General features: G+C 41.0%; 1 protein-coding gene across 2 annotated transcripts in view; it reads left to right on the top strand.

Moving 5' to 3' along the window:
• Gabrb3 (gamma-aminobutyric acid type A receptor beta3 subunit) overlaps positions 1–27,841 on the top strand; it is a 240,860-nt gene that overhangs the window by 175,295 nt on the left and 37,724 nt on the right. For both annotated transcript variants that reach the window (XM_008833630.3, XM_008833631.2), the window contains exons 4-5: positions 6,775–6,995; positions 25,419–25,501. In XM_008833630.3, the coding sequence (XP_008831852.1) occupies positions 6,775–6,995; positions 25,419–25,501 (304 nt within the window). The remainder of the gene's footprint in view (positions 1–6,774; positions 6,996–25,418; positions 25,502–27,841) is intronic.

Below are 27,841 nucleotides of genomic sequence, written 5' to 3'. Positions count from 1 at the left end.
TCTCTCTCTCTCTCTCTCTCTCTCTCTCTCTCTCTCTCTCTCTCAGAGCTGTTGTGACAAGAAATGGACTGGCCCCACCTAGGAACCCTGGGATATTATCTCTTCATTGTCCCCCTAGCAGCCTTCCTGGGTGAGAATTTGGGGTAAACTGCTAAGTAAATGGAGGGGGAAAGTTGTGGTAGGGGTTCCAGGTACCAAGAATGAGTGCTTGTACTCCAGCCTTCTGATAATGTAGTGCCAGTCCTATCTCTGTGCTGGATCTGTACCCTACAGAAGCCTAGTGCTCTCATGGTACCAAGAGCTATGGGGTCAAGAGGCCTGCTAATGAAATGAGGATGAGTCAGTGACCATCCCTTCACAATTCTCAGTATCAACTGGATTATAGAAGAGACATTTTATAAATGCTTGACTGACTCAAACTATAGTCTAAAACCAGGTTCCATCAAATTACATCCAGACGTGTTATGAGGCTAGAATGTGGACCAGGCTGCAGGATCTGGGCCGTAGGAGAAGGGAGCCTATTCCTTTATGTTGACTTCACCCACAGCAGAGGACAGGACTTACACTTGTGAACTACAGCCATGCTCTGCAACCCCACCAACAGACGCTCTAATGTGGGAGCTGACCTTTATTGACCATCTATTGCCAACAGCACATTGAGATGTGATGATACCACTAGTCTACCTCTGAGGAGAAGCTGTGACAGGAGACAGTGTATCTCTCTCCAGTATGGTAATCTAATTAGGCTGTCCCTGGGCCTGCCCCACCATACTGGGGTGCACTGGTTCTTCCTCTGCCCTGCTCTCTGTCAGACACACATTTGCCCTAGGCCACCTCCTCCCACCCCTACTGATCCTCACTCCCTACTGCTCTGACTTCTTTTCCTCCCTAAGCCCCATGCCTCCCCTAGTCTGCTTTTCCCATGTTCCTTTCCTTTCTCCATTCTTCCATCCTCTACATGCCCCTAGTTCCACACCCTTCCCTGACTTTCCTCAGGCCCCACCCCACTCTGCCTCTTCCTTACTCCTGCTGGTTTCCACCTTGTTCCTCTCTGGTCCCCCACCAGGTATTCTATAAAGGACAGAATTAGGAAAGGAAGCCTCAGTCACAGCTTCCTGCCTTCTTACACACTCTCCTGGTATCTTGAGTTCAGTACCCTGGAGTACCTAACGTCTGGCTCATGTCCCCATGTAGATCTCACAGAAAAGAAGTCTTCAGAGCTAGGGACATGGGACCTCTGTGAATTATAAGAACTGGAGACTCTCTTGTACTGTTAACCACCAGACAAGCAAGAAGGAAAGCTGGTTCTAAGTTCCAGAACATTCAGAGCCTCTGAAAAGCCTTCCTTTGAGGATAGCCATTTCTGGGTCTTTTCTGAGTCACTTCCTTCTAAGGTGTCCTTTGGCTGTATAGTGTTTGTGGTGACCACTCATGGAAAAGGGTACCCATTCACCCCTCATTTTATGTATCCTACTTTCTGTACCTGGTCCTCTGGCACCAGCTTTGAGAAGACAGCTATGATGTCAGTGGCTGTGAGGAGATGACCAGACTCATTACCTCTTCTCCAAGGTTTAAGTTGCATAAGCCTTTTTCCAGGAAGTTGCCCTTGGTTGTTCTTTCCAGAAGTAGCTTCTTTGTGACACCTATATCCCTTCCTGTTTAGTGTGGCACTTAATCCAGATTGCTTTTGAATTACAGAGACCTGCAACCATATTTCCTCTGCCTGATGGCCAGCCCCTTAGGGCCTACATTGTATCTACTTCATCACCCATCCCTGACATTGCCTAGCACATGGTAGTCCCTCAGATAATTAAATGACCTAATAAATACCTGAATAAGCAGAGATATACAGAAGTCTGAGGGTCTGGTAAAAGGGCTCTGTCAGCCACATGAGTGGAAGGTAAGGCCGCTTACATGGACAGTACTGGATGCTTATCTCATTTGATGCCTAGTGCCACCTCACTGAGCCCTTCCTAGCTACCATCAGGCATCCTGCCTACCTGGACTTGCCCTTCATGAGGTGACTTGCCTCACAATCAAGACTTCATTCTTACCACGCACTCCTATCTTCATACTCAGGTGGCACCTGAATCCATCTTGTTAAAAGGAAAACAAATAGACTTGAAGAGATAGTTAGTCTAGTTTGTAAAGAACTTGCTATGCAGGCATAAGGACCTAAGTTTGAGCCCCCAAACCCACATAAAACAGCTGACTCAAGCTTGTAATCTCAATGCTTGGGAAACAAAGATAATTCCTGTGGCTGGCTAGTCAGCCAGTCTAGTTGAATTGACAAGTCCCAGACCAATGACAGATCCTGCACCCAAAACAAAGGTAGACAGTCCCTGAGGATTGACACCCAAGGTTATCCTGTAGCCCCCACATACAAATGTCCCCATAGACACAGAGCTTAGTTCTCCGTCCCCATCTTGTATTCTGTGAGGTCTGATCTGCCATAGCCAATATTTCTGTTGGTTCCTGGAGTCTAGTGGTCTCAAGGTGTTTTCTGTTGCTGGGGACTGACTGGCTTTAAGTTCAGATACTGATGGATTCTTCATCACACACATAACTTCTTTGTCAGGCTGTCTTTTTCTCTCAGGTTCAGGCTACAAGACACAGCATGTGAAAATTGGGCATTTTTCTGATGATATTGAAGGAAATGAAGAGTTATGTAGCAGATGGACAGAGGCTTCCATAGTTCCTATTCCCTCTGAAGAATGCCTCCAGGGTCCTCATAAACAGCCCCTGCCAAGCTCACTCCACTTTATTATGCAGAATTTTTTCGCTCCCCATTTATCAGGTCTCTGTGTCCCAGAGAAAAGAGTCCCAACTTCAAAACCACTCTTATTTAAACATGGGGTAGGAGGAAGCTGAGGATAACAAAATTAAATCAGTTCTCTAAATTTCTTTTGCTTCCCGGATATGGGATAGCAAAAACAATAATAGCACATGCATTCTGTTTAGATTCAGGAAAGAATCTGAACATGTTCCAGGCTGCTTGATCACTAAGTTCAGTGCTTGCCACCATGGGAATAGGCAATGTCCTTCCACTGCCCAGGCTAATGGAAAAGGTCTTGGATCATTCCATCACCCGCTTCCCTTTGTCTACCATCCTGTTCTCTTCATCTATCATGTCTGCAAGGAAAAGAAGAAAGCTAGTGATTTGTGTCCCCACTGACGGAATTGTTGCTGCCTTACAAGGCAGAGCAAATACATCAGGTTTGAATTTAATGTTTTTTTTTTTCTTCTTCTAAAAGGTTCTTTAAGCTCTTCCTCTCAACTCAAGTCACTTTAACAAACACCAAAGACCCAAACTAGGAAGTGCTGCTGATGGTGTAGCGAGCAACACCACCCAAAATAAAACTCGATCCCAAACTTTCAGACTGTGAATGACAGCTGGGCTCTCAGTGCAGACTGATGCATTTTCTCCTTCCTTGTGGCAAACCATGTGAAGCCAGTTTGAAGGGGGCTCTGTGGGGAGTGCTAGACTTCATGACTCAGGCGTAGGGAAGCAGGGTGGCAGTTAAAGAAAGAAGCAAGTGAAACTTTTCTGTTCTGATAGTCTGGAAGACTGTATGCACATAGGAGGTCCAGAGTTGCTAATGCTATTGGTTCTCATGTTGCTATGCTACCACTGCTTTGCATGTGTGTGTTATCACACATGGCCTACATCAATAGAAGTTAGTGTGGACAGTGGACAGACAGGATGTTGACTGGGCAGTCCAGTATCCAGCTGTTCTCAATCAGCCTGATGTCTGAGTTTTCAGGACTTGGCTAGTCAACACTCTTCATACCTGTCTTTTCTTTCCAACTAGCAAGCACTTTGCTTTTCATCAAAGCCTCTGCCCCCTTACTCAATGAGCTTTTAGCTGACCTGCCTTACCCATGTACTGCACATTTTGGGGGGTGGGTCTTTTTGAAGCAGGATCTCCCTGTGGCCCCAGCTGTCCTGGAACTCACTATGTAGACCAGGCTGGCCTTGAACTCACAGAGATCCGCCTGCCTCGCCTCCCAAATGCTAGGACTACAGGCGTGCACCACCACGCCTGGGGTGCTGCACTTTTTAATGTAGGTATTGGTTACATTTCTTGTTGCTCTGCCACAATAGCTGACAAGAGGGAGGAATATAAAGAAGAAAGGGTTAATTTGGGCTCACTGTTCCAGGGTCTAGTTCATCATGTAGAGAAGCCATGGCAGAACTTTGGAGTGGCCTGTTGCATTTCACCCACAATCAGGAAGGAAGGAGAGATGAATGCTTGCCCTAGGCTCCCTTTCTTCATTTTATTCAGTCTAGGACCTCAGTATATGGAATAGTGTTACCCACATTTAGGATGGGTCTTGCCACCTCAATGAACTCAATCTAGAAACCCCCTCACAGACATGCCTGGAGTTTTGCCTCTTAGGTGAACTGTACCCTGTCAAGCTGACAATATTATCCATCACAAGATAGTCAGGTGTGGTGGAGGCCAACAAATTAGGAAACACCTGCGAATAAAAGGGGAATGTTTTCCTCATGATTCACAAAAGCAGGGACACCACAATAGGAGGCCACACCAGTAGGAATCAAAAGGCAAAGAGAGAGTGTCACCTCTGAGCAAAGGCCTTTGTGGTTTCCATGGAAAAGGACAGGTGAAACAAGGGAAACAGCCCCAGAATCATCTAGTTTAGGTAACTGCAAGGCTCCTGATCATACAGGTCATTCATTATTATTTGGTACCTAGACCTAGGAATTGTGGGCTGGTATGTCCAAGCTCCACAAAGGAAGTGTTGGGATATAAGTTCTGAATCCATTGGCTTTCATATAAAAGGTATGCTCACACTCATGTTCACCCTGGAAGTTGTCCAGTCTTTTTAGTAACTGGGTAACCCTGGGAGGGAAGCCCCCCTCCCCCAGGTGTCAAAGCATATAGAAACATTATCAGTGTACTTGGCCACCACTCTAATGCATGAAACTACATTGGCTGTCATCGGTTGTGAAGCTCACATTCCTTCCTCTCCTCCTCTGGCCAATGGTGTGAGATCCAGTTTTGCCCACTACTCCACACACCTGAATTACAGTAAAACTGCAGTGGTCAGAGCTTTACATCAGTGCTGTAAGCGCAGCACCTCAGGGGTTTTCATGTTCCCTGACTTCTTAGTTAGCCTCCTGAAGCCCATGTTTAGTGCTGCCATCTCTGTGAAAATCTTTGATTTGTGGCTGGGATAGGGTGACCATCCATACAGGACATGCTGGGATCAGAGCTCTACCCTAGGCTGTTCCTCGGGTACTCAAATGCTACCCCTCCTTTAAAATGCAAATAAAACCTCAGTAAGGTCTCTAGCCCACATGCATTTGCCGTCCTCTGTCTCTCTTCTGACATTTCTGGGCCTTTATACCTTTGAAAGTTATTTGCTATGCTGGAGCCTTGCACATGCTAGTTATGCAAGCTGTCCCTGAGCTACAACTCCATTCCATAGTTTGTGTTTTGTTTACTGTCAGTTAGTATGTGTGAGTTTTCTTGTATCTTCTTGCTGTGCGTATCTGGAGAGGACAAGGTTGATCCTGCTCTTCTTCATTTACAAGCCTCCATGTCCAAATGCAGCATGAACGACAACACAGAGAAGAGAACTTCCCTATGAAGTAATGGAAAAAACTATTGATGGTTTGTGTTAGCACTTGCATCTAGGGTGGACTCTGGAACTGGTTTTTTGTCTGCTTTTTACTGTCCACAAAATGAGGCTGTTTGCAGACATGACCAGATGGCATGTGGACTCAGAGAGCTCCCCAACTGTGGAGTCAACCGACATGCCTTTGAATTTTCAGTTCAGTCCTTCCACAAGGGGGCTCAGAATATCCTGTGACTATCATCGAATCTTCTGACTTGAGCATTATAGATTTCAATAGTATCATATATATGCATATATAAACATATATGTACATATGTGGTACATATATGTGTATAACTTGCATACACATTATATGTCTGTGTGTATGTCTATATATAATTTCTTATTTCTCTATGTCCAGCCTTTGAATTGTCTTTTTTTTTCACTGAATTAATTGCATTGCAAATACCAACCAAAATAGAATATGGTCGCCTGTGTGAGTATTTGCTGACTTTGTTGGCTGGTTGTGGCCCCACCATCATCTCCCATCCCCCACATCCTGCTGTGGCTTCAGGCACCCAAGTTCCCTAGATGAAAATGTCATCATTTCCAGGTAATATTATGGTCCAGTTAACGCAGATATGGCCATGGTAAGCTACAAGAAAAAAGAACATGTGAAAGACAGGACATAGCACCCTCCCAAAGTCACTTCATCTGTAGTGGATGTTTATGGAGAGCCTGTGTTTATAGCCTTCACAAGAACAGACAAGAGGAAATTGACTTCAGTTGCAAAGACAGTGTCATAGATAGAGCTTATCTGCAGTGCTTGGTTAAAGCTCTGTCTTCCTGATGGGAAAGAGTGTACCTAGGGAGCCAGTCAAGTTCCCTGACAGCCACCTGCTTTTACATGAATGGTTTCTTAACCTTATTTCTATGTTATCTCTTAAAATGCATTGTGTCTGGTCTCTTTCTTAACTAAGTAAAGATAAATATTTTTTTATGTATGTCACACATCTCTTCTTTCATTGTGGTTATTAAACTGGTGTTTTGCATTCCTAAGAAAGCAGCCACTGCCTCTGTCCATCCATTATAGAGCATAGGTTTCAGCGTGCATTAGTCCAGGCATGCAGGAATTATGCCTGTGGCTGAGCACAAACTAATTCTTCTTTCTTTTCTTTCTCTTCTTTCCAGGATTATACCTTAACTATGTATTTTCAACAATACTGGAGAGATAAAAGGCTCGCCTATTCTGGGATCCCTCTCAACCTCACACTTGACAACCGAGTGGCTGACCAACTTTGGGTGCCCGACACATATTTCTTAAATGATAAAAAGTCATTTGTGCATGGAGTGACAGTGAAAAACCGCATGATCCGCCTCCACCCTGACGGAACAGTGCTGTATGGGCTCAGGTCTGTCTGCTCTTCAGAGCCAATTTTGTGTTTGTATGGTGTACTGGCATTGAGTTTCTTACTTGATACCATTATAGTAAGTGAGGACATGTCCCCAGATTAATTACAAAATATCCCTGAGACATTCTGAGCTTTTCAGAAAAGAATATCATCACTCTAAGATTTGGGGCATTACTGTTACTATAAATAGTCACCAACAGTTACAAAGCAGAATTCTTGGATGGCTTGTATATAATTGGGTTGCCATATCTAAGAACACAGATTCCCTTAGGATAGATTTCCCATATCATAACCACAAAGGCCTGTAATTAATATTGCCCTGACACTGCAGAGACTTTAATAAAGTTTTTCAAAGCTAGTTGCACAGCTAAAAAAAAAATGTCTGCTGTGCAGATTTAATGTATAGTCTCATCAGGACAGTGCCATTAACATTTATCAGAATGACTGGGTGAGAGCCTTGCACATGAGAAACAGTTCTCTCCAGGGCTTAGAACACAGTCACTCACCTCTGAAAACCAGGCTGCCTTCCTACACTGTGTGGAGGAAAACCAGGGCTTCCCTAATTACTGGGAAATGACCCCATCTGCCCAACATGGTCCATCACGTCTGCTGCTTCCTTATTCTGATATCACTTTACTGAATCGTGTTCTTTAAAAAAGTCTCTTTCTCTTGCTTTGACTTTACATTGATTTGTTTGTTTGGTATAGAAGTGTGTGTGTGTGTGTGTGTGTGTGTGTGTAGTCCAGAGAGGCATATAGTGGGTGTGTGTGTGTGTGTGTGTGTGTGTGTGTGTGTGTGTGTGTGTGTGTGTGTGTGTGTGTGTATCCGTGTCTGACTGACTGACTGACTGACTGCTTTGATATCCTAGCTCAGAAGTGCCCCTTGAGACCTTCTAGGAGTGACTCACAGTTTTGAATGGAACACGTGGATTTCTTAAAGATTTGTATCAAATTGTTGTGATTCCAAATATATTCAAATCTATGCCACTGTGACTTGTAATGCCTCAAGTTGAATGAAGGACATTATTTAACTTTGTCTTTAATAAGAAAATGCTGAATGTCTTTTCTAATACGAGGTATTAGAGAAAAAGTTGAGATTTTTGCCCAATCAGAGCTTTTTAACGATGAGAGAAAAATGGCATATGTTAATAAAATCGTGATGTTACTTTACAGAACACCATGAAGTCCAGCCTGAGCTCTCTGTAGGAGGTTTTAGCATTTTCTCTTTTTGCTCCAAAATAAGACATATAGCTCCAGTGCTCTAGGGCTTCTGACAAGCGCACCTGTTGTGTAGAAGTTTATCAAGACTTTTTTTTTTTATATAAAATGGGAAGCCATTTACCTGCCCCACCTCTTGCCCCACTGAAGCAAAAGAAGGCGGTATGTGTTTGTGTCATACCTGCATCCATATGTGTGTATGAGTATGTGTGAAGATACTCATACACTTGTGAGTATGTGTGTACATGTGTATGATGGGGCAAACAACCAATTCAAATGTAAATTTAAGGTTAATTAAAGTTACTACTAACCTTTGACATCTTAAGTGCTCATAGCTAGGCTCCGGCCCTCTATCCTCTCCTTGGCTCTTCTTTTATTGTTGAACTTGCTCAGTCATGGTGGTGAGCTAGCAAGCCAAGTCTAGACCAGTCTGTATAGCCCTGACTGTATGTTTCGGTAAATAGGATCTGATGCTTCTTGGCTTATAGTAGTGTGAGGTCCTGACTGACCCATCAAAAGTTGAGCATATTGTAAGCTGAAATCATGGAATTCACTGAGCCTCTAGCATATTGTCCTTCAGCCACTGTACATGGCTGTTTCCATCTGGAGCTTGATGCTGGGGCTCCCTGCTAATACCCAACATCACAAGAGAGACTCAAACTGAATATTGGTAACCTTGGAAAAGAGCAAACTACAAAATCTGAAGTCCATTTTGTCTCGAATGCCTGATGCTATTGTCCCATCCCAACGTAAGAAACCTGAAGTCAGCCTTGAGAGTCAGGGTGTCTGCACTGTGTGTGGGCCTGGAGAAGGTGGGGCATAGCACACACCACCAGTCAAACTTTCCATAATGGAAGATTGTAGGTGCTGGAATGCTGCCTGTCTCCTTATGAGGTGCTACTGTGGAAGTCCCACCCAGCAGAAGATGCCTCCCTCCTAGCTGTGGATGGGCATTACACTGACTGTGCTTCTGAGACCTGGATTTTGAATTTTCCTACCCTTGGATATTGAGCCTGTCCTTCACCCTGTCTCTCCAGCTGTAACCCACACTGATTGTCAGTCATCACTTTGCATCTCTGGGACTCTTTTCCTTTACACACAAAGCATGGCAGCACCACTATCAATGAGGACGTTTGCTTTTTCTGGGATAGATGAAGATCTTTGGCTATGGAGAAGTTGTCCATGACGTAGATTAGTGCGTCAACTCAGTCTTATTCTGGGAAATCATTGATCCTTCACTCTGCTGATGGAAGGCAGTCCATGACTACTCACGCAGACACTTGAGAACAATCATGTTCTCATGGTGATGAAAGGTCATTGGAAACTGTGAGCCACATTTCCTGACTCTTTCAGTGCCTTGAGCTTGGGACTTGGAGAGCGCTCGCTTGTGCTCACCATCTTGGCCACAGCTGATCACAATGCTGATTGAGTCTCTGGCACAGACCCAGCTCACTGTGTGATGCTGGGGAATCTTTGGATGGGGCACCGTGCTGTATTGACACAGAATGTACCCTTTAAAGTCCAGGGTATCAGGAAGGTCTTAGTTACCCAGGGCCTCTGTGCTTGGGGACCCTCCTTCTGCCTCCCGCACAGCTGCTCTGCTTTGCCCTGCTGCCTGTCGGAAGGTGAAGCCAGACCCCTGTCCATCTTCTCTGCCTTCTTTTCTCCAGATGTCATTAACTGTCTTACTTGGCCCCATTAAACATAGAATATTTGCTCCATGCTATGCCTGTTGTGCCAGGGCTTGATAAGGAAGTCACAAGTAGAATTTTAAAGAGCTCCCAAGGGTTGAGTCATGTTCACCAAGGCAAGGTACCATATTTTGACAGAGAAGCTCATGTCAAAATCGGTTGACTACATTGTAATATTTCCAGTTGCTGTTAAAAAAAAGTAAGAGAAATGGTTAAAGTTGCTGTTCCTATGGTTAAAGGTCGTATGAAATATTGTTAGAGACTAGACTATATTTCAAAAGATTCAAATCAAGTCATCTAATTGGTTTTGCTAGCTTTTTTATTCTGAAGCTGTTTTCTACAGTTCTTTAATTCAGCTACTATTTTATCCCAGAAAAGGTGTGAGCTCACGGAGGTGTTGGGGCCGACATGTTTGCATGCAGGTTTGCGTAAATCCTGAATACTTCTTTTGTTACTATCTCTCAATCATTTTTATGTAACTAAATATCATACTGATAAAAATTGCCTTCCAGAAGGGATTGTGCCAGTTCACATTCCCACCAGCAATAAAATGCATGCCAGCTTTGGGATTCTGACACTTGCTATGGGATTTATTATTATTTAGACTACTATAATTAAACTACCAGTGTTTTTCATTCTGAAGGCTGGAGAAAATCTTCATCTCACTTTAAATCCCAGCTCGATCCATCTTCTTCCCCCAAACGAACTTGTCTTTTCTCTCTTAATAAGGACTTCCCTTTTAGGTCCCCTCTCTACGTCCTTACTCTCACTTGATGGTGTGATGACTTTAGTGTGAAATTCACTGCTTTTTTTCCCCCATTGCAAAGAGGCCATCGGACATGTGAACAGCTTCTGTTTTACCTCCTCTCTGGCAAAGGAGGTCGGTGACCGTTTCAGGACCCATCCCTCCACTTGGTCTGGTCCCTCTGCTGTAGACTTGGCCCTGTATTCTAATCTTTTTCTGAACCTGCCACTGTTCTTCTGACCCATCACACTTCTTCCTGCTCTTCAGAGACATCAGGGATGCTCCCTGTTTGGGGACCTTTGCACATATTCTTGTTTGGATATGTCTGTCTGTAGATATTCAGGTTTTTGTCACCATTTTAGGTGACATAATTATGTAATCAAAGAGAATTTATATTCTTATCTCCTGTAAAGAGCTCTGTTCTGAAAATCTGTTCACTTTCCAGTCTATCACCTTCCAATGTTATTAAAGCACTTAACCAGATCTAACATTATCTTATCAATTTATCAGGTTTCTTATCAGCTCACTGTTCTCCTCTGTGACTATGGAAACCAGCCACCCTGAGATACAAACTAAAAGAAGAATTCTTCCTGTTTATTTTCTGCTCTGGCACAGAGTACTGTTTGGTGAAAAAGAAGTATTATGTGTGGGTTAAATCTGAATCCCAGTTCTTCTTATTTAGTGCAATGTCTTCATATTTCTTATTTCCATTTTTCTCTCCATTGGAATTTAGCTCTGTGTAAGACATAACTAGCTCTTTTATTTTTGATATTAGTCAGCTTTTTTCTCCTGATACTTTTTAGTTTAATTTTCTGTATGAACTTTAGATGTGATGTTTGTTAGACTTATGATTATTGAGCAGTAGGCTGGGAGCATGTTCGTTATTCCTCCATGAACACAGGTCAGCATTCCTTCTGTCCACAGTTGCAAAGTTTCTTTGTTTCCTCCATTTCCACCCACTCATTGCTTAATAAATTTATTCCTTTTCAAGAAATGTGGAGAAGTGGATCATTTCCCACTGTTTTCAAGCTGGCTTTTCCTGATATGTGTGAGAAAAGCTATTGCTCTATTTGCTTCAAACTATCTTTATATGTGTAGGTATCCAAAGTCATCCATCCAGGCTAATCTGTTCTAATTCCAGCAGCATTTGAGTTTTACAATCCTATTGTTTATCGTGATGATTTTTTCCTCATTTTAAATAGTTTTTTTTTTTTTTTTTCTCATTTACATTCCTTGCTCTGCTGCATTGACTGTCACTTCCAGAGCATCGAGAAACAGTGGCCAACAGCATACCGCATGCCTGGCTTCCTTCCTCCTATGACAAGGCTGCTATCTGCCCACCTTCAGGGGTCATTAGCACTCTCAGTTTAGAGTAACTACTAGGTATTCTTTGACTTCCAAGAGGTGTCTGTGTGTGTGTGTGTGTGTGTGTGTGTGTGTGTGTGTAGAAGGAGAGGGAGAGAGGGGGGAAGAAAGGGGGAGAAAGGGAGTGAGAAAGAGATAATGACAGACTGTTGAGTAGTTTCTATAAATTGCTTCAATAAAGTGAAATGATGATGAATGAAATATCTCACCAATTTATAACATTTATATTGAATACTAATTAATTTGATTACCAATGTTACATAATGTTTTATATGTCAGTAGAGTTTATTACTTAAGTCTGTATTTAATTGATCATTTTTTCTCAACTCTAACTGTTACATATTAGTTTCCTGTCTTGATTCATTTTGTAATGCTTATTTTTATTGTACACTAATGATTTATAATTATATATACTTATGGGTACAACATGATGTCATGATTTATGATTATAGTGTAGAATAATTGAATCAAACTAGGTGTCATATTCCAAACTTTAAATACTTAACATCATTTGTGGTGAATGCATTTGATATTTGTTTTTAGTACTCTGCAATTAACAATTTTGAAATATACAATACACTATTATTCTCCACACTGTGTAACAGATCTGAAAACAATTATCGTCCTTGCCGACAGTTTGTAGTACTTCACCATTATCACCTTCTTCCCTTCTTCCCCCAGCCTTTGCCAACCCCCTCTGTTCTCTACTTCTCTGTGTGATTGTTTTAGATCCTGCATACATGTCACAATGTGACTCTTTGTCTTTCAATGCCTGGCTTATTTGATGTAACATAATGTTCTCCAAATCTATCCTGTTGTCACAAATGACAACATCTTTCTTTTTTAAAAGACTAAATAGTCTTGCATTGTTTATCTTTTCCACACTTATTTGTCTGTTCATCTGTTGATAGGAAGTTTTTTCATTCCATAACTTTGCTACTATGAACAAACAGCCAGTATGGGAGTGTAGACATCCCTGTGACAAACTGATCTAAATTCTTTTGGGTAAATACCTAAAAAGTGGGATTAATAGTTCATATGGTTATTTTATTTTTAATGTTTTGAAAACCCTGCATACAGTTTTCCATACTGGCTACAGTAATTTACATTTCTACCAACAGTGTACAGGGCACCTTTTTCTTCAGAGCCTGGTAAACATTTCTTCCTGATTCTCATGATGGCCATCCTGCCAAGTACAAAGAGGTTCTTACTGTGCCATGAATTTGAATTTCCTTGATGGTCAGCACTGCTGAGCATTCTTCATATGTCTGCTAATTATTCATCCATGTGCTTCTGAGAAAAATCTCCCTTAAGTATGAGTGTAAGCTCTGGTGAAAAAAACTCTCCCCAAGTTTTCTGGCTTCTATTAATCTGACCCCTATTAATACCCATGATTTGCTTGAAGTTTCCAGAAAATGTGAACTGATTTGCTGAAGTTTCCTGAGTTATCCGTTGGAGAGTTGGTAGTCTGGGGTTCTCTCATTTTTTGTGTTTGTATCATACATTCTGTTCTACATGTCAGTTTGTGACATATGTTTTGAGGGTTTTTTATATTACTAATCAAGAAGATTTGTCAACCTGCAGGCTCAGGAATAGATTATTTGCTATAAGGAATGCCCATTCCTAACAGTTGTTGATGTTATGTCAGTATTTGCACATACATATATGCTCTATATGAAGTATTTTGGATAGATAATTTTATGAATGCATACTATTTTGAATTTTCTGTTGTCTTAATGGGTCTCTGAGCCAATTTTTTTAGATGCTTTGAAAAAAGAAGGCAAAGTTACATAGCGGCTACCAAATACACAATCAAGAAAAACTACTTAATAGGAAGGTTTTATGGCACATTACTCTCTAAGTCCATGGAGGGGGTAGTATTGAACTTGAGACCATCACAGCCCAGTTCCAAGTTCTCCCCCTTATGATCAGAGGAAAGAGAGAAAAATCTTTGCTCAAATTGTCAAGTACACCTGTTCTAAACTATGTACAGACTTGGAAGACTGAAGCAAGGTGTGCTCTATTCTGCATAATTCAGAATGCAGGCAAGGGAAGAGGCTGATCCAGTTCATAAAGGCTATAAGATTACCCAGTGTGCATGTAGAATAAACCATGTAAAGCACAAGTGGAAACTAGAAGAATGAGATTCTTTGACAAATTACCAACCCATTTCATCAAAACCTTTGGTGATCAAAAGATAGTTGCTACGAGACAAAAGCAGCCAGTTTACAATTCTATGTATGGCAAACTGTCCTTAAGAAATTAGAAGGGATTAAGCTATTACTAGCCAAATAAATCCTGAGTGATTTATTTCTATTTCTAATAGACCTGCTTTAAAGAAAATGTTTAAGTAAGATATCCAGTTTAAAGGAAAAGTTATTAGACAATAGCTGAAAGGTGTGTGAATGCATAATGATCTCCAGTAAAGGCAAATAAAAACCATTAGTGAATATTAATTTATATTTACTGTTAGTGAGCTCTTGCTTGTAACTCCATTTTTGAATTTTTATTCTCTATCTGATTTGAGCAAATTCTTAAGTACTTAGAAAGTTGAGGCAGATAAATCACACGCCTGGGCTATATAGCAAGCTCTAGGTCAAATTTTCTACATGGTAAGAACCATTCTCACTGCCCCTCCCCAAAAGACAAATACAAATAATTATAAATTAGTGTTTGGGAGCATACAATGTTCAGAGACTCAGTTTTTAATATAATATGGGTTATATAGCTAAAGAGTGTATAGCAGGACAAATAATAGTGTTGTAATGCATTACATTTAATATACCTGGTAACTGAAAAGAATGTAACTGTGGGGCAGCTACAAAGGGAATGAGAAGGGAGTCAGATTGTGTAGCTACAGTAAAAACAAGAAAGATAAATGAGGGAAGAAAAAAACAGGACATAAACAAAGCAAATATCATTTTTACAGAAGTCAGTCTTTCCGTATAGGTAATTACTTTAAATGTAAAACATTAAAGTAATCAAAAGCTATAAATAGACAGAGGGTCTAAAAATAAAGCAGGATCGAGTTATGTACTGTCTAAACAAAGAAATCCACAAACCCAGACCTGTGTAGACATCTAAAGACAGGCCTAAATAGAGGTCTATGTAAGTTGAAAATGAAAGGCTGCAAAACTTACTACAAACTAAGAGTAACTATTGGAGAACTGAGGTTGTGGTGCTTTTACCTGACATAGTAGATGCTAAGTATAAAAATATAGCAAAAGAGAGAACGTGAGACATGAATGAGTCACCAACAATCACAAACATAAGTGTACTAAACATCAGACTTCCAAAACATAGGAAGCCAAGTGTCATGAGAGGGAAAGGAGAAGCACACAGTGACAGCACCAGCATAGGAGTGTTGATTTCTGAGAAAATGTATACATTTAGACCCACATTGAAAAGATGAATCTTCTCACAAGAGAGATCTGTCTTTATTCCTTCAAGAACTTGAGAAAAGGGAAAGAGAGCAAACAAAAATCCAAAGCTAGCAGAAAGGACAGAGTAATAGACCATGGCAGAAGCAGTGTAGACATGCAATGATGGGGTGCAAAAGTGGGTGAAACCTAAGGTTAGCCTTTTTCAAACCAACAAATCTACAAACTTTTATCTAGATTTGACTAAGGAGAAAAGAGAAGATGCAAATAATTGAAATCAGAAATTAAAAATTGGAACCTCCTTAACAATTTTATGCCAATGAGATTTATATATACTATATTAGTTATGTGCTATAAAAGTATATAGACAAGATGAAATGAACAAATTTCCCCAAACACGCAATCTACCCAAACTGACGCATGAATCGAAAATGTAACTATAAGCTTAACTTCAAAGCTCTACACTAAGTGGCTTCCCAGGTACATGCTAATGAATTAATACTAGTAAATTAAAACTTTTCCAAAATATCAAAGAGGAGAGAATGCTTCCTCTCTTTTGTTGTGAAGCCAGCAGTATACTTGTACCAAACCAGACCAAATCACTACAAGAAAAGAAAACAGCAGGTCACTCACTACCCTTTATGAAGATGTATACAAAAATCTCCAACAAAGCATTAGCAAACTGAATCCAGCAGTACAAACCTTGACCAAATGGCAAAAAGTGAAAAATAACATGAAAATTAGTGTAATATGCCACATTAATAAAATGAAGGAAAACAACACACATGATCATTTCATGGTGCAGAACAAACATTTGACAAAATTTAACACATATTCATGATTAAAAACACAGTGAGCTAGGAGTAAAAAATTACCTTAGATGATAGACTTATATATGAAAAATACATAAGATTATAGCAGTGAAAGACTGAAATCTTCCCCCAAATCAAGAACAAGACACCTGACTTTTGCCTCTGCTATTACAATTTGAAAAATAGGTGTAAAATTACTTGTTCACATATGTCATAATCATATGTAACAAAACGTTTTTAAAAAGCTTGCTTAAACACTACAGTATGTCATACCCAAAAATGAATTCAGCAATATTGCAGAATACAAAATGCACAAGAGAAAGTCAGTTGAATGTCTGTGTGACAAAGTGCAATCCTAAAAGGCAGGTAGGAAACTGGTTCTATTTATATCAGCATCTAAAAAGACTGAAAACTTAGGAATATTTTGTTTTGTTTTTATTGCTTTTATTTTTGTTTTGTTTCTAGATTTGTTATTTTTCTTTTTAGTTTCTTTTAAAAAGATTTGTGAACATCACAGGTCACCGTAGTGTTCACGTGACTCTGGCTGTGTGGAACAGTTTCTGTTCCATAGCACGCTGTTCATTTCTTCCCCCAACTACTCACTATCTGTTGAATGTGCAGCTGACATGATCCTACTTTAAACCTACAAGGGCATTTGCTAGGTAACAGCTCAGGGTCCTTTTCTATTTTATCTGTGTGTGTATGTGTGTGTATGTGTGTGTGTGTCTGTGTGTGTGTCATCCTTTATGTAGGTATGTGCACGTCATGGGTGAGTACAAGTGCCCTCAGAGGTTAAAGGCATTGGTGCTTCCTGGATCTGGAGTTACAGTTTTGAGCCACCTGATGTGTGTGATGAAAACTGAACTCCAGTCTTTGCAAGAGCAGTACAAGGTCTTAAACGTTAAGACATATCTCTTGCCCCAAAGACTTCGCTGAGGCTGGCCTTGTACTGTTGGTTCTCCTGCCTCTGCCTCTTCAGTTTATCCTATTGGTGTAAGCCACCACGAACAGCAGATTTGGTTTTATTGAGGCAAGGTCTCCCTATAGCCACAGTTATCCTGGAACTTGTTACATAGAGCAGGCTGGCCTCAAGCTTTCAATCCTGCTCTCCCAGCCTCCAGAGTATAATATAATCTCAGTGCTGGGATTACAAACATGTTGTCATCACACAGGAGTAGAGATCAATTTAGTTACAGAGTCAAAGACAGACACTGAAAACTATGAAACATTTGAAAGAATTTTTCAAAGATATAAGTAGGAAATGGGCAGCAGGTCCCAACACTAGCCTGGGAACTTTTGGCAACTGATTACTGCTGAGTGAGGGAGAGTAGATCTTTAAGATCTCTAGAAAGGCTGAATAGACTTGATTTGGGTACAAATGCTTGACCGGATAGGACTTAACATGACAGAATACATGAAATCTAGTTGGGGGGGGGGCTATGGGAGGCATGGGTGGGGAAGGGGGTCTAAATTTAAAACTATGATATGAAATTCACAAAAATTCAATAAAAATATTTTTTAATTAAAAAATATATAAATGAAAGGGAATGTTTTTTTATTAATGGATTGAAAGATGCATCATCATTAAGATGACAATACTATCCCAAACTATCTATAGATTCAGTGTTATCCCTATCAAATACAATAACAGCATATTTGTAGAAATGGAAAACTCTTTCCTAATTGCCTATAGAATTTCAAATGATTCCAAATATCTGAAACAATCTTAAAAAAAGAAGTTAGTTGGGAATTTTAATTTGTTACAAAATTTTGATTATCACAAACCATTATTGATATAAGGATAGATATATTGTCGAGTGAGATAGGATAATCCAGAAATGAATCATGGCATATATAGAATTGCCTCCTGACAAGAATTCAAACAATTCACTAGATAGTGGAGTGTCTTTATAGCAAACTGTGCTGGGAAATACTGAAATATGCATGTGAAAATGAAATTAAAACCTTGCTTTATATCCTACCATAAAAATTAGCTAAGTGGATCAATACCTAATTAAAATTATAAAACTCTTAAAAGAAAGCAGGAAAACCTATGTGTCATTGGACATGACATTGAGTTTCAGATATGATACCAAAAGCACAAGCAAGAAGAGAAAAAAATATATAAATTGGATAACCACAATGTTTTAAAAGTGTGTATCAAAGGACATAGAAGTCAACTCAGAGTGAGACAAAGCGTTTTAAATCATACGTCCAATAAGAGATCAATATAAAGAACATACCCTGAAACTCCTATAACTCAACAAAATAGTTAAAAATGTGCAGAATACATTTATGTAAAGCAGTTATATAAATGGCCAATGAGCACCTGAAAAGAGGTCAACATTATCAGAAGTTAAGAAAGTGTAGATCAAAGCTACCGTGTGATATCAATTCATTAGGAAATGCATTCTAACAGCAACAGCAAAAACAAAACAAAAACAGAACAAACAAAACTAAACAAAAAATCTTGACAGAGGTACTGGGAAATTGTCACCCTAGGTGATTACTGGCAGGGATTAAAAACAGTTCAGTGATTATGGAAAGTAGTCCATGGGTTCTTCATAGTTTAACATAAGGTTAGCATATGATCAAGCAATGATATTTCTCTTTTATGCCCACAGAAGCGAGTAGTGACTGTGGTAGACACTTGCACTCTGTTGTTTATAATGATATTACAGCAACTAAGGGAAAAAACATCCAGATGTCCATCCACAGGTGAATAGGTCAATTGAGTGTTGTGTGTGTGTGTACAGTGGAATATCACTCACTAGTGAAATGTGTCCTTATATGCAGTTAACCTTGAGGTAAGATTGACAGTAAAGAACAAGGTCCTAAACTGGGTCTTCAGCACTGCAATGGGAAAAAAGCAGAATCACCCATTCTTCCATTCTGAGCTATGTGTTATTTAATCTAGTTCTAAATTTAATTTTAATTTGTTGGTTTGACTAGGTTTGATTTTGCTCTGTTGGGAAAAAACTCAGTGGCATTGGCATTTTATCTCTTTCAAAGCTTGAGTTTCTTTGCTTTGTCTTGATCTCTGAATTTGAGGAAGTTTTTATAATTATTCCTCTACTCTGGTATGATTTTGAGGCCAGCAGTGGCAGCCCTGGGAACAGGACCTGCAAACTTGGAATTACTGGCTACCCCGCACTTGTGATTCAAATTCTGAACCTTGACTGCATCCCTCAGAGTCTGGTGCCCACTCAAAGTAGGATGCTCCAGTGTCACTAAGTGGTTCTCACTAGTGCAGATTCTGCTCCTGTGGCTGCTGGTCTTGTTTTGTCCCTGAAGCAGTACCCGTTTTGTCTTACAGCTAGCTCCCTGTTTACTTTCACAAAGGCCATAACCACTCAGACCTTTGAGCGACCAGACAAATCCTGTGTTTTCTGCTTTTGCCCACTGTGTTTCCACAGCTGTTCACAGAATACCTTTTTATGTATTCATAGTGTTCATCTTTGGTGGGGCAGATCCATGAGACAAAGCGATTTTCAGGTCAGATGTGCTATTCTCTGCCTTAGCAGACACCTCCACATGAGTGCCTTGAGATCAGTCCTACACCTCCTTCCTTGTGCTAGGTTGCCGTTTTCTTGGAGTGGGTCTTCCTCTCTGACTGGCAGGCTGGCTGATCCCTCAGAAAGTCAGAGACTGCCTGGGGCACTCTGTCTAGAGTAAGAGCAACATTTTCCACCACAGGCTTCCTCACTCTGAGAACTTTCTTTCAAGCTTCTGTGTCTCCTACACTTGATTATATTTCTCCAACTTCTTTCACCCAGGGCCATGTGTTCCTTAAGCCGGAAGAGGCAGAGAGACAGGGAACAGCAGTTATTGGGGAGTCCTGTTCAGGAGAACAATCAGAGGTGATGAAGCTAATCTATCTGTGCAATCCAATAGCTACTAGCCAGTGGTAGCTGCCAGCCCACCCTCTGTGTCTGTGGCAAGTATATCAGTGGAACTGAATTTTAAAATTCATTTAAATTAATATAAAATTTGAACCTAATGTTCTATATTACCTAAGTGGCTGCTGCATTGAACAATGGAGTTCTAGAGAACCAAGACCCCAAGTACCATACTTAGATTAAGATCATAGAAGTACAGTTGTAGAGAGCCATGCCCCTCAGCACCATACTCAGATCAATAGAATGACTCAAAATACTTTTCTGAGTCTTTCAAACTGCTTTCTACCCTTTCTCTTCAGAGGACTGAGCCTGGGATATTTTCCTTAAGAAATTTCTCAATCCTGGGTGGCTCTTTTCCTGGCAGGCACTTGGGGACAGTAAGCTCTCAGTTTGGGTTTCAAACACAGTGGTGCCTATAGGCCTTGGTTGTAGCTCTACCTTCACATCATTTACAAATTGAGAGGAGAGAAGTCAGCTTGTCTCATCTGCCGGAGGTGACTCAGTTCACAAAAGTGCAATTTTTGATGCTTCAGTATAGAAACAAATACCCATGTTTCAGGAATATGCTATGCTAAGGAGCCTGTTTTCTGTGACCCTACTCAGAAGGATCAGATTGTACTTCCCATCCATAAGGAGATACATGCTTTTCTGTATGTGCAGTTACTTGTGTTGTAGGAGTTACTGACTGCTAAATCACTGCTGTGTAACAAGCAACTGGAAAGCCTCACTGAGTGGCAAGTATGCATTGCTCACTCATCTGGGGAATAACAAATATGTGCTGGCCTTGGCTGGCTCTCTCACAGGCTGAGTGTTAACGGCCTATCCTCTAGCTCACTGAGGTGGTCTCTGAGAAGATAGTGCACTTCAGCACTCCCCCTGTGTCCATTTTCCATCCAGGACCAGCATGGATTCCTCATGGCAGATGCAAAAGAGACCAATCATCTTGTGACTCCTCATTGTCACATGTACCACTTATCTGATAAAGCAGATCATAGGATTGATCCAAAGTTAAGAGATGGGCAGATGACACCTCTGTAATGAGGCTCAGCTAGGAAGGGACAGACAGGGCTGCCAACAGACTATTTGTCATAATTTTCTCAGCAACATCCTTAAGAAGTCTTCATAGCCACGACTTTTGGACATTCCTGTAAAAGGGTTTTCTTTTTTAAAACATATTTTTATTGAATGTTTGTGCATTTCATATAATAGTTCTTAATCAAATTTAGAACCCCTCCCATCCATGTCCCCCCATACCTCCCTTCCACTGGACCTCAAGGATTCTGTCATATGTGTTAAGTCCTACACAGTCAAGCATTTGTACCCATATGTCCTTTGGTGTATGTGTTTTCTTATGTAGTGTTTAAAACATAGCAGAACATGGATAGCTAAAACATTGCTCTATGCTCTGCAAGTTCTCTACATGTCTCTGTAAGTGCTTGCTAAGGAAAGGTGCTTTCTCTGAAATATTTGGCTTCAGTGCTCAATCTTAGCATATGAGTGCCTAGACCTGGAAAAATGGTGGTTGCCTCTGTCATCCACAGCATCTGGCTTCTGGAAAGCCAGGAGTAAAGATGAGTGAGAATTGGTATAGAGCAGTTACAAAGGGCTAGCGATTACCTGGAACACAACAGCCAGCATGTGGCTCACCTCAGCCTTAGATTCAAGTATTGCCCAGAGTTCTAGAACTATCTGACTCCTGGGTGCAAGCCAGGAGTCATGCATAAGGAGTTAGTTACCTGTTCGTGTAACTAGGTTGAGAGCAGGGAGTCAGGACTCTAAGGAGGTACATTTCATTGTGGCCCTTATTTCAACTTAAGCATCAGGAACTTGAAGCAGCTGGTCATATTCCATCTGCAGTCAGAAGAAAGCAATGCTGCTTGTGTGCATGCTGGTGTCCAGCTCACTCTCTCCTCTTCATTTAGTCCAGGACCCAACTCATGAAATAGTGCTGCCCTTTCAGGGCAGGTCTACACCCTTCATAACCCAGTTAAGAAAATCCCTCACAGAAATGCTCAGAGGCCCATCACCCAAGTGGTTCTAGGTTTTTTCAAGTTGATGATGAACAGTAATCATCACACTCACCAGTCGTATTAGATTCCATTTGGTTGACTCCATTATTCCTTAAAACTAGGAGTGTAGTTCTCAGACTACAGAGAGCTGAGGAACTAGACTGAGGTGTTGGTTACATTGTCCTCTCAGGACAACCACAAAAAGAAAAAGAGAAAAACTATCAGGATACATGTTCAAGCATTCACACCAATGAGCTGGATGCCACTGTAGCTTATCCAGGGAGGCAAGCTCTATGCACAAGGCCCAAGCCCTCAGCTCTGGAGTCAGAAACTTCTCCACCACTCTCATTTCTGCCAAGTGTCAATGGTGCAAGTTTCAGTCAGTTAGGTTACTCCCCAAACTGCTATAAGCTGAGTGAGAGGCTCTGCCATGCTGCCCAGCTTTGGCCTCTCTCATTTGCTCCTTCCCTGTCCTTGATTTTCTGTCTCCACAACCCCAAATAACTTCTTTATTCAAACCCTCACCTGTACTTTCTTTTTGCAACATCATCAGGCTCTTGATCTCACTCTCCAGGTTGATAGTGTTTTCTAAGTATTTCTTCCAAAGGAAGAATAGAGAACATGTTTTTACATTATTTTCCAAGTGAATAGATAAAACGACCCCATTTTATGGTCAGTATTACACCGAAAGAAGAACATCTGCACAAATTTTCTGTGGGAGACACAGTAGTTGGCAAGAAGGCTGTGCTCCTGCCACTCATGCTGGTTTCCCCATGCTGATCCAAGAATTTCTGTGCAGCCTCTACACCTGTCACAGTGAGGGCAAGGATGCTGTGCAGGGTGCCCCCTTGCAGTGTGGGCATGTGTGCATACTTGTGCATGGACTTGCGGATGGTTTAGGGGAATTAATAAGAAAACAAACAATAAAAGGTAGTAATCTCAGTTATTAACTCTGTTCAAGTGAATAGGCTGGAACTTTGGTCAAAAAAAATCATATGACATGCCAACATGAATGGAGGAAGTTTCACAAGGCTCCACCTCCAGATAAAAAGCTGCAGGCAATCACTGGCTGCTGGAGAGGGAAAATCAGTTGTCTCCAGGGAAGAGCTCCCTTATACATGTACATATGAGTGACACTAAACAGACTCAGGTTGTGTATGTATATGTATATAAGTAATAATTCTATAAGAAGAGGTCATGAATTTGAGTTAGCCTTGATGTGGGAAGAGTTGAGAGGGGAGGGAGGTGTGGCAATGATAGATGTATTCATGAATGAAATTCTCAAAAAAAATAAATTTAAAAAAATCATATGATCTAGAAAAATATTTCAAGGAGCTATGTGTTGGGTTTGGGTTATAGAATGTAATTCACTCTGGTTCCCAGGGTAACCAGAAGTGTTAGGACATTGGGACACACTGTTACATATTTGAAATGGGTCATATACCACACGACTGCCTATGCATTGATGCACTTTGCCTGGAAAATTGTCACAGTGACCCATCTGCCAGACGTTAGCATTTTCCCTCACTCCTCCTCCTATCCAGGGTGAGGTAGAACCATTCCTTACACCTTCTTAACACATGCTAACAGGAGGATATATTTCACTGTAGTGTTCCCTTAGCACCTATATTGAGGTGAAATGAGACAAATCTTTCAGAACAGGTGCATGCCTCGTGTTTTAAAGGTGTTTGTTTAAGTGTGGAAGAAACAGGGCTTGTTCACGGTGCCTGGCCTAAAACACCTCCAGGTTTGTCATGAATAGTCCTGTCAAAGCTATCCCAGGAAAGCTGTTTACTGGACTTCAAGAAAGATGGCCCCTGGAGGATTGCTGGAGACCTCAGGTGACTACAAAGATAGAAAAACAAACAAACAAACAAAAAAACCCACACATTTTGCTGCTTTTTTTGCCACCCACTGCTGAGTGGGCATGACCAGGACTTCCAGGTGTGCAAAGCTGCATGAGCTTTGGGGTATAGAATCCCAATGCATAGCTATCACAATCTCCGTTACCATCTCCTCTGCATTTTACCTACCTCCGTTAGACTGTCTCAGACTTTGCTCTCCAGTGTGATAATGGCTCAGAAACCTCTAAGCCATGACCCTTCAGGCTCACATCCCCTTTTCCCTTCATAGTATAGTCTGTTCCATGAGAGAAAATTCCCTTAGGTTGCTCCATCTTTCAGTTCAGACCACATCATAGTTCTCTGGCCAGCTAATAGTTACCAGCCCTTGATTCAGGTTCCACTCTATTCCAACCAGCTTCTACCATGTTGGGGAAGGGGTAAAACTCCAAAGAAGCATATTGTAAAACATGGTGACTTAATTGTTGGATTTCACAGAGAGGCTTTGAGGAGATTGCTTTACTTAAAAAGGACTGTAGACATAGTGGGAAATGGACTCATTTCTACACATGGTTTCCCAAGTATGGTTAGTTTACCATTGACTGGTAGAGGCTTAGATATTGTTGATCTTGATATAAATTGTTCCTCTGGACTTAGCTGGCCCCAAGGGAAGTTAACTCATGAAGTTTGATTCATAAGGAATAACAGAGAAGCCAAATATTTTCTTCAATAGCATGGCTGGTCACATAGTAGAAAATTCACAAGTGTTAGGATTCATCCCAGCCAAAAACTACAGCAAGAACATATGAAGCCAGACCTAGAGTTCCAAAGTAGAGCCAGAGGACCTGTAGCCAGTCAACATTTCACATGGAAAATAAAGAGGTGGATCTTAGTGTAGTCAGTCAGTTTGTTCCACATGTAAGTTCTATTGTACTGTGGAGGTTAGAGAATCAGCAGACAAGGAAACAAAACAGCAACTGAAGGTAAGAACAGGTCTAGAAAGCTGATGATCCAAAGTCAACAAGGCTCAACAAAATAATTGTAAAGGACTTAGCATTTGATTTTGGCACAGTGTTTCTCACCACAAAATAGGGAAGTATGTGAAATAATGAATGCTTAGGTTAGCACCTCAACTTAACCATTCTATAATGTGTGCATACTTCTCAACATTATATTGCATGCTATTAATATATATACATTTTGTCCATTAAAATATTTAAAGGAAGTGAAATACATTTTCACATTGTTTCCTTGATAAAGCTGATCTGTAGTGTATTTAAATAGTATGTTCAAAGAGTTCCTTACTCATTTAAAGGAGTTCTCAGTGTATGTTGAGAAAGACGTTTAGTCAGGTGTTCTTTGGAGAAGTGTTTTTTGGGTATAGCTTGTGTCTATATAGAAGCAGGTTACCTGTTACGTTCCTCAGCACATTTCTAATGCTGCCCTTTACTCCATGTGTTTCAGAATCACCACAACAGCAGCATGCATGATGGATCTCAGAAGATATCCTCTGGACGAGCAGAACTGCACGTTGGAAATTGAAAGCTGTGTGTATCTGTGTCTGGCTTCCTTTTTCTTGTTCTTTGCATTTCAGGTCTTTTGGTTATAAGTTAGCATCTTTTTTAAGGCATAGACAATATTCTTGGTATACTTTTTAAATTATCTTAAAAATTAGGCTGTGGAGGCAACTCAGTGTAGGATGTTTGCCTACTATGCACAAGGCCCTGGGATCTATCCCCAGCATACAAAACAAAACAAAAAAAAATAGAGGATTACCTCTTTACAGATTTCCCTACCATAACAGAGACAGACAGACACAAAAAGAGGAAGAAACAGCAAGAGAAAAGCAGAAAAACAGGAGTGGGGAGAGAGGGAGGCAGGGAGGGAGGAAGAGAGAATCAGTATAAAGGAGTTCTTAATTCTAATCTGATTAGAGAGTCTGTTTGCTGTGCTGAAATTGGAGAAAACAAATGTTCCCCATCTCAGTCCATTCAGCAAGAAGAGAGCAAACACTGCGATGCAATTTTCTTACAATCTGCTTCATCACGCATGAGTGGCTGGACTGCTGGGTCCCTGGGCAGTCAGAGTGAAACTCATTTCCCATCAAAATCGCAGCCTTGCCATGTGGGCCATTTCTGCATCTTGGCAATTTTCTTCAATTTGAGGAGTATTCAGAGGCTTTATTGATAATTCAGTGTTGAGTACCACTATGGGAGGGAAGAAGATGCATCTGGAGCATCTAACAAGCAGATGTGCCTCCTGCCACCTGAACTGTACCTCCTGTTGATCCTGGCCTGATGCAGACTGCTTTATTATGAGCCTCAGGCAGTTCTTACTGAGAGTTTGCTGGTTAAGTAGGTTGACTTTGCAGTGTCACTGGTAGCAGTTGTGGCAAGGAGGGTGTATTGTACTCAAGCTGGTTGAAGGACTGCACAGTGGGAGGCTGCAGCCAGCTATACTTTGCCTCTCACTTCCACACTGCATCACGAGAAGGCCTTCTCAAAGTTCTGGTTTCAGATGAGGGACATAAAATCACACAGAGTGAGGCATAATTGAAGCCTCTGGGGACTCCTGCCCTGGGTCTCAGAAGGCTCAGAAGAAAGATGATGATTCCCAAAGTTCCTAGTGTATTAGTAAGTGTCCTAGGAAGTTAAATGATTCTGTTAAGCCAGAGGCCACAGCTCTGATGAGATAAAGGAAGTTTTAAAATGCAAATGTGAGCTTTTTATGAAGGAAGCAGTTCTGTTCAACTGCATGGACATAGAACATGATTTTTTCATGTAACTGTTGTTGCTATAGGGCCTGCGCTTTAGAAGGTGGTGAACTTAAGAGTTTCCCTCAGTAAGTGAGGTTCTTCTATGCAGAGTTCCACAGTGAAAACAATAGGAGAAGAAAAGGATCCTTTTCTGTTGGCCTCATCTCTGTACTAGGATTGGAGAAATGGTAGCTTTATTTCCCACCTAGCAACAAATTCATTGATCCATTAAATGATCCAGCAAACATGTTGGGACTTAAACCTGTGTTGGTACTGTGTTTTAGTTTTGATTTTGGCTCTGATGCTTTGCATTCAACATAGGGCCTCGACCATGTGAAACAAGCACTCTATCACAGAGCCACACGCTCAGACCTTATGCAGGTCTTTTGTAAGCACAAGGATATACAGGCATAATATAAAGCAAACAAATAGGGATAGATACTTTAAAGAACAAAGGATTGTGGATGATCATGGGGTTGTTCAGGAAGTAGGATCTGATGGAAGGCTTCTACAGAAGGCTATTGTAAGTCAGGATGTGAATGTGGAGAAGAATGAACCATGTGAACATGTGGCATAGGCTCCTGAGGAGGGCACAGTGGGCTGCTCTTAGCAATAAGAAGAGGCCTGTACACCTGAGCTGATCGAGGAAAGAGGAAAGGCACACTGAAGCCAGTACTCTATGTTTATGAGGCCATTGTCAGAAGTTTTGGCTTGTTTTGTCCATTGTATTGGGAAGCAGTTAAGGACTGTAGGCAAAGTATTTTATCAGAGACAAATTGGCTAGGTCAGAATGAAACATAAGAAAGCCAGAAGCAGGGGTCTAGATAATGCTATGCTGTGATCTGCTCTGAGGGACTGCAGAGTGGTCTAGGGACATGATGTCCACTGCAGCAGCCATCCCTGATGCCCTGGGCTATGTATACATCAAATATATTTTTGTCATATATGCTCAAATCCAAAATCCCTTTATACTGAAATAAGAATTTTAATCATATTTATGTTTTTTTGATCTTATTATAAAATTTAAACTAGACATTGTGATCTATAATTGTAGCATTTGGTATACAGGAGCAAGAGGATCTAGGTCAGCCTGTCCTATATAGTGAGACTTTGTCTCAGGAAAATAAACAAA

Source organism: Nannospalax galili, unplaced genomic scaffold (assembly GCF_000622305.1).
Source record: "Nannospalax galili isolate Female #2095 unplaced genomic scaffold, S.galili_v1.0 scaffold135, whole genome shotgun sequence".
Lineage (NCBI taxonomy): Eukaryota > Metazoa > Chordata > Mammalia > Rodentia > Spalacidae > Nannospalax > Nannospalax galili.
Note: the sequence above shows the minus strand (reverse complement) of the source record. Positions and strands in the feature narration are given on the sequence as shown.